Raw genomic sequence first — 7,356 nt, 5'->3', positions numbered from 1 at the left:
AAATTCAGCAGTTTCAATGTGTAAAACAAGTCTTTCTGCATACTGAGAGTCAGTAACTATGTTAAGAGGTTCTGTCAAATCCATTAATACCATCAGAATAGCATATAATTCTGACTTTTGGACAGAATCATAAGGGCTTTGAGCCACTTTACTTAAATTTTTTGATTTATAACCTGCCTTTCCTGATTTATTTGCACCAGTTTAAAATGTAGGGGTTCCAGAAATTGGTGTTCCCCATACAATGTGAGGAAGGATCCAGTTAGTTCTCTTTATAAATTGAATTCTCTTGCTTTTGGGATATTTGTTGTTTATTTCTCCCAAAAAATTACTGCAAGCTCTTTGCTATTATTCATTTTGTGCCCATAATGAGTCAATTTCAGCATTAGTAAAAGGTACCACAATTTCTGCTGGGTCTATTCCTGCTAATTGATGAAATCTCAATTTTCTTTTTAGAATCAACTCAGAAATCTTTTCTACACAAATGTTTAATTTTTTATTCTGTTTATGTGGTAAAAAAAAAGATCCATTCTAAGATAATATCTTCCCCTGTATTAATATTCCTGTAGGAGAATGTGTAGAGGGTAAAATAATCAGTAGTGCAATCAAGCTCTGGACCCAAATGATCCACATGTGCATCCTGTAATTTCTTTTCCACCAAAGCCAATTCTCTCTCACCTGATTATTATTCAGGTGATAATTCTCTTGGACTATTTAAATCCTTGTCACCTCTTAAGGTTTGAAACAAATTAATCAGTTCTGTATTTTTTACTACAATAGTGGGCCGTAGATGGGCAATGTCTCCCAGCAATCTTTGAAAGTCATTAAGAGTCTGCAATTCATCTCTCCTAATTTGCATCTTTTGGGGTCGAATTTTTTGTAGACCTATTTTATATCCTAAGTAATTAATAAAATCTCCTTTTTGTATTTTTTTCAGGAGTAATTTGTAATCCTCTGCAAGGCAAAATTTTCTTTACTTCTTCAAACATTGTCTCTAAAGTATCTACATTTGAATCAGCTAGTAAAGTGTCATTCATATAATGGTAAACTATAGATTGATGAAATTGCTTGTGTATCATTTCCAACAGCTGTTGTACAAAATATTGGCACATTCTTTTAGTCCCAGCTCTTGGGAGGCAGAAGCAGGCAGACCTCTGAGTTCAAGGCCAGCTTGATCTATGACCAGCTCAGGATACTCCAAGACCAAGTTCTCAGCACAAAGGAGATTTATTTACCCCAGAGAGACAGGGGCAGGGAGAGATAGGGACAAACACTGGAGATAGAGGATGAGGGAGAAGGAGAAGAGAACAAGGGAAAGAGGATAGAGGTATTTGTCCCCAGAGGGGAGGACAAAGGACTGCCTCTGGATAGAAAAGAGATGTCACAATAGGAAAAAGGCAGTTTATAAAGGTAAAATGGAAAACCCTGTATTAGGAGGTGCTGTCTAATTTTAATTGGGTATGTTAATTAGGTGATGTGGTGATATTTTGTCATCTAACAAATAAAGCTTGCCTGAAGATCAGAATGCAGACTTAATGTTTTATTAACAATGCCTCTGGAAATGAATGCATTTTGAAACAAATAAATCTTTTTGATAGACCTTTTACAAAAAAAAAAAAAAGAAAAGAAAAGAAAAAAAAGAATGCAGACTTAAGTCAGTAGTTAGCCATAGAGGCCAGGCAGGGGCACACACCTTTAATCCCAGCACTGGAAGGCAGAAGCAGACAGATCTCTGAGAGTTCAAGGTCACTTTAGGCTACACAAGATTGATCCAGTATAAAAGGAAGTGATATGGGTGGGTGGAGAGAAGAATATAAGGCGGGAGGAGACAGGAGCTCAAGCCCTTCCAGGCTGAGGATTCCTAGAGGTCAGAAGTATTTCTAGTGGCTGGCTGCTCTGCTTCTATGATCTTTCAGCATTTACCCCAATATCTGGCTCTGGGTTTTTATTTTTATTTATTTATTTATTATGTTTGTTGTTGTTGTTTTTCGAGACAGGGTTTCTCTGCTTAGCTTTGGAGCCTATTCTGGAACTCTGTAGACCAGGCTGGCCTCTAACCCACAGAGATCCGCCTGCCTCTGCCTCCCGAGTGCTGGGATTAAAGGCAAGCACCACCACTGCCTGGCTTCTGGGTTTTTATTATTATCATTTTATTTATTTATTTTGGTTCTTTGAGACAGGGTTTCTCTGTAGCTTTGGTGCCTGTCCTGGATCTCGCTCTGTAGACTGAAGGGACTCTAGCCAGTCCAAGCATGGCAAACAGGGCTCTGGCAGGCCTTGCCCTTCTCCCCCTGTGACTCTACCTTACTAAATCCATTAGATTACATTCCTAAAGCTAGCCACCAAGGTCTATTCCTTTATTTGGCTAGTTCCTCCTCCTGAGGCTAACTACCAATGTCCAGCTATCAAAGTATTGAAGTCCAGCAATCAAAAGCCCCTCCCCCCCCTTGGCTCCCCTTGCAGCACGAATACTAATTGATCTTAATAATAAAAACCCAGAGCCGGCAGTGGTGGCACACCTTTAATCCCAGCACTTGGGAAGCAGAGGCAGGTGGATCTCTGTGAGTTTGAGGCCAGTTCAGGGGTAGCCAGGGCTATGCAGAGAAACCCTGTCTCGAAAAGCAAAAACAAAGCCAAACAAAAAGAAAAGAAAGTAAAAATTTTATTACATACATTGACTAGAGGACAACTAACAGAAGTCCTCCTCCTTCCTCCACCGCGTGGGGCCGGGAAGTCAAACTAATACAGTTACGCTTGGCGGCAGATGCTTTCACCCGCTGAGCCATCTCTCAGCCTCCTTTTAGTTTCTAAGCTTTGCACGCGGGCTCGACGCCTCTAGCGCTCCACGGTGCGTGGGTCTCGGAGTCAGCTTCGGTTGGCAGATGGCCCCGCCCACCAGACTTGTCTGACTCTCCCGGCACCCGTCCACCACCCCACCCCACGTGACCCAAACAGACAGGGCACTTCCGCTTCCCCTCCGCTCTCCTCCGTCAGTGTCCCCCACCCCCGCCCCCGGGTCCCCAACCCGGTGAGTTAGCGAGCGCCCGGAGGGCGGCGTCGCGGGCGGAGTCGCCCCGGCTTGACCCTTGCCGCCTTCCTTCTGGTCCCCGCAGGTCCCCGCGGAAGCGGCGGCGGGCGCCATGGCGGAGCTGACGGCTCTGGAGAGCCTCATCGAGATGGGCTTTCCCAGGGGACGCGCGTAAGGGAGCCTCCCCCAGCCCGTGGTAGGGGCCGCGGGCCTGGCCCGGCCTGACTGTCACCATGGCTGGTGGGCGCTACTCTCCGTGTTTCTGCCCCCAGGGAGAAGGCTCTGGCCCTCACAGGGAACCAGGGCATCGAGGCTGCGATGGACTGGTGAGCGACCGGCCGGGGAGGCGGAGGTTTGGGGGCCGCTGGGGAGGGCGGCCTCAAGGCTAACCCCCTGCCTCCTTTCCCTCCTCAGGCTTATGGAGCACGAAGAGGACCCCGATGTGGACGAGCCTCTGGAGACTCCCCTCGGCCATGTCCTGGGACGGGAACCCACGGCCTCAGAGCAAGTTGGCCCTGAAGGTCCTGACTGGGAGACATCTTGTGATTCTAGATGTCTTGTGAGGGCCTGAGAAAACCAGAATGATTTTATTATAAATAATAATACTGGTTGCTTGTTTGTAGGATCTGGGTCTGCTGCTGCTGGAGAAAGCAAACCCATTTTGACTGAAGAGGAAAGACAAGAACAGACTAAGAGGTAACTGGCAATTTCACTTCGTGTGTATGTTTTGTTTGGAGTCAGCCTCTCTCTTGCCCAGGCTGAACTGTTTATTCCTCCTGCCTCTGCCTCCATAGTGCTGGAATTAGAGGCCTTCACCACTATACTATGCCTACATTGTTTTTTCAGACAGGGTCTAGCTGTTTACCTCAGGCTGGCCTGGAACCCAGTACATATCCCAGGCTACGTTCAAAGCCACATTCTTCTGAGTGTTGGGGTTACAGGCATGGACCACCATATCGAGCCCATAGACTCACTTTCCAAAGGGTCATGGGGCCATCTTCCTTCCTCTCAATGCAAACACAAATCTGATCATAGAACCTGACCTTTCCAGTTTCTGGAAAACAAAACAAAATTTAAAAAAAAACAAAAAAAAAAAACAAGCATATGAAAAAAACCAACCACCAGGAAACAGTCTCACGTAGCTCAGGCTGGTCTCAAACTCCTTGTGTGACTACAGATTACCTCGAAATCCTGATTCTGTTGCCTCTACTTGCAAGTGCTGAGATTTTAGTTGTACACACCACTATAACTAGCTCTCATTTGCCCTTCTTTCTAACTGCAAGGCCCTGTGCATGCTAAGTATGTGCTCTACCATTGAGCCCCCTCTTTATTACTGTTTTGGTTTTGTTTTCTTTCATCTGCCTTGGAACACCTGTTCCCTTATTTTGATCAGATTTCTCTGTTTAAACTCAGCTTCCCACTCCATGTCCAACTTAGCTCTTTCTTCTCTGCAAAACAGAATGTTGGAGCTTGTGGCCCAGAAGCAACGGGAACGTGAAGAAAGAGAGGAGCGAGAAGCTTTGGAACGAGAAAAACAGCGGAGGAGACAAGGGCAGGAGCTGTCAGCTGCACGACAGAAACTTCAGGAAGATGAGATGCGCCGGGCTGCTGAGGAACGCAGGAGGGAAAAGGCTGAAGAATTAGCTGCCAGGTCTGGATGCTGATCATGTTGGTTGGTAGCTGAGAAGGAAATCAGGATTTTCCTTGTCCGTGTCTGACCTATTTTCTTCCTGTCTGCATTCCAGACAAAGGGTCCGAGAAAAAATTGAAAGGGACAAAGCAGAGAGAGCCAAGAAGGTGGGTGATTAGAAAGTCTGTGGGTATAATGGAGTAGGTGGGTTAATTTCCTTTCTCATTCTCAAGAGAAAGCATGTGCTTATATGACTTGTTTGTTTGAGACATAGTTTACTCTTTAGCCCAGACTGGTCTCAGACTTCTGGTTGTTCTCCTGCCTCAGCCTTCCAAGTGCTAGAACTAAAAGTTGTGTGTCACCAAACCTGGGTTGGATTTTTTGTTCTTGTTTTTGATTTATAGGTAATCTGTAGTCATACAGGGAGTTTGAAGGTTGCATCTTTATACATGCTAGACTAGTGTGCTACCACTGAGCTAGTGTTTTATTTTGTCTTCCAGTATGGTAGTAGTGTGGGTTCTCAGTCATCCCCACCAGCAACGGATCCAGGTCCTGTTCCTTCTTCTCCCAGCCAGGAGCCCCCTACTAAGCGGGAGTATGACCAGTGTCGCATACAGGTATGTTTTCTGGTGGCTGTCTTGCTCCTGGAACCCGGTGTTAGCCTATAAAGTGTCCAGCCCAGAGCTATTTGCACTCAAGTCCCATTTGCCAAATCTCTCCCTTCTTTGTACATGACTTTTGAAATCCTACCTCCTCTACTCTTAGGAGAGATCAAATTTCACTTTCCCATCTTATTTAAATCCATACTTCATTCTTACTCAGCAGTTTAATTTATTCATAATGTTTTCATTAGATTCATTATGCAGCTGTTTTCATAATATGGCACTTACCCTGATTTTTAAAAATAATTCCATCTTGTTTTCTCTTGATTGTGAGGTAGCTGGGAGTCTTTTTTCATCACCTCTTGAAGAGAGCAGAAGTGGTTGTTCCTCAGATCGTTTGAATCGTATTTGTACTGGTTCAGACTCTCCGAGGAGAGCAGGCCCGGCTTTAGTCCTTTCTTTCCTTTCTGGGTTACTTCAGTTTCTTGTTTGTTTTGAGACAGGCTCCTTGATATGTAGACTAGGCTGGTCTTGAACTTTGAGATAGCCCTGCCTCTGCCTGAGTGCTGGGATTACAGGCGTATGCCACCATTCTGCACTTGGTTTTATTTTGGGACTGGGTCTTGCTGTACAGCCGTGCTAACCTGGAGTTCACTGTGAAGATCAAGATGGCCTCAAACTTCTGGTGGTCCTCCTTCCTATGTCTTCTGTGTACTGTGTTATAGGTATTACCATTACCTGGCCTCACCCTATTCATTTATTCATTGTTTTGTTTTTTGAGACAGTGTCTCATGTACCTGATGCCGTCCTTGAACTTATTCTTTCTGCTTCCAGCCCTGGAACTTTATGTAAACCAGGCTGGTCTTGAAGTTTCAGAGATCTGTCTGCCCCGAGTGCTGGGGATAGACATGAGCCACCCCATACCTAGTCCTCACTCAGTTTCAGTGCTCATAGTACTTTTTGCCTTCTAGGTTAGGCTGCCTGATGGGACTTCCCTGACCCAAACGTTCCGGGCCCGGGAACAGCTGGCAGCTGTGAGGCTCTATGTGGAGCTTCACCGCGGGGAGGAACCTGGACAGGACCAGGACCCTGTGCAGTTACTCAGTGGCTTCCCCAGAAGGGCTTTCTCAGAGGCTGACATGGAGCGGCCTCTGCAGGAACTGGGTATGTTATGTGAGACCAGGAGTCAGGAATTGAAGGAATGAGGGGCAGTAGACATAGGTAAAGACATGGTTAGGTGTCTGGAATTTGAAGGAATGAGGGGCAGTAGGCATAGGTAAAGACATGGTTAGGTGTCTGGAATTTGAAGGCCTAACCCTAAGTAAGTATCCTTATAATTCAAACTCTTTCTTTTGTCTTTAGGACTCGTGCCTTCTGCTGTCCTCATTGTGGCCAAGAAGTGTCCCAGTTGAGGGTCCTCCATCCCACCATCCCTCTCTGACCTCTTCATCTTTGATAAAGCACTGACATTTCCTTCCTAATAAATAGACCCTTTGAGTTCTGTATATATATGCCTGACTCCTTCTTCAGTGACTGAAAGGGCAATACAAGAAGATAAAGGGAAGGCATTTGAAGTAGGACCTCTTTCTCGTGTTCAGTTTGCAGTAGATTTTTCTAGGACTGATTAGCTGCTTGGCACCTTTTGCTCATAAGCATAAAGTGGTATATGAGGATTTTTTGTTTGTTTTGAGACAGAGACTATGTAGCCCTGGCTATCCTGGAACTATATAGACCAGGCTGGCCTTAAACTCAGAGATGTCTTGCCTGTTTTTTTTCCAAGTGCTGGGATTAAATGTGTGTGCCACCATGCTGGACTTACTGGGCCAGGCAGTGGTGGTATATGCCTTTAGTCCCAGCACTTGGGAAGCAGAGGCAGGTGGATCTTTGTGAGTTCAAGGTCATTGTGGTCTACAAAGCAAGTTCCAGGATAGCCAAGGCTACACAGAGAAACCCTGTTGGGGGGGGGGGGGGGGAGGTCCTTACTGTTAGGTGTGTTATGTGCCTTGACTTCTTGAAGCCATTCTGTTAGTATGACAGGCTAATAATACCTATCTCCTGTATTATGTGACACCTACATGCTTCAGCACAGTGCCTGACAT

General features: G+C 45.6%; 1 protein-coding gene across 1 annotated transcript; it reads left to right on the top strand.

Moving 5' to 3' along the window:
* The first annotated feature begins 2,941 nt into the window (after positions 1–2,941).
* Positions 2,942–6,762, top strand: Ubxn1 (UBX domain protein 1). Its single transcript, XM_059248510.1, has 10 exons — positions 2,942–3,025; positions 3,111–3,196; positions 3,298–3,351; positions 3,440–3,546; positions 3,649–3,721; positions 4,485–4,676; positions 4,771–4,822; positions 5,156–5,272; positions 6,229–6,421; positions 6,620–6,762. The coding sequence occupies exons 2-10, from the start codon at positions 3,138–3,140 to the stop codon at positions 6,667–6,669; spliced, it is 897 nt and encodes a 298-aa protein (XP_059104493.1). The 5' UTR covers positions 2,942–3,025; positions 3,111–3,137; the 3' UTR covers positions 6,670–6,762.
* The last annotated feature ends 594 nt before the right edge of the window (positions 6,763–7,356 follow it).

The sequence above is a fragment of the Peromyscus eremicus genome, chromosome 1, assembly GCF_949786415.1.
Source record: "Peromyscus eremicus chromosome 1, PerEre_H2_v1, whole genome shotgun sequence".
Lineage (NCBI taxonomy): Eukaryota > Metazoa > Chordata > Mammalia > Rodentia > Cricetidae > Peromyscus > Peromyscus eremicus.
This window is presented reverse-complemented; position numbering and strand designations above follow the sequence as displayed.

Excerpts from the sequence above, each read along its gene's own strand:
- Ubxn1 (XM_059248510.1), top strand. The coding sequence starts at position 3,138 with ATGGCGGAGCTGACGGCTCTGGAGAGCCTCATCGAGATGGGCTTTCCC. Across the intron at positions 3,352-3,439 it reads ATCGAGGCTGCGATGGACTG|GCTTATGGAGCACGAAGAGG; the intron begins GTGAGCGACCGG and ends TTCCCTCCTCAG. Across the intron at positions 6,422-6,619 it reads GCGGCCTCTGCAGGAACTGG|GACTCGTGCCTTCTGCTGTC; the intron begins GTATGTTATGTG and ends TTTTGTCTTTAG.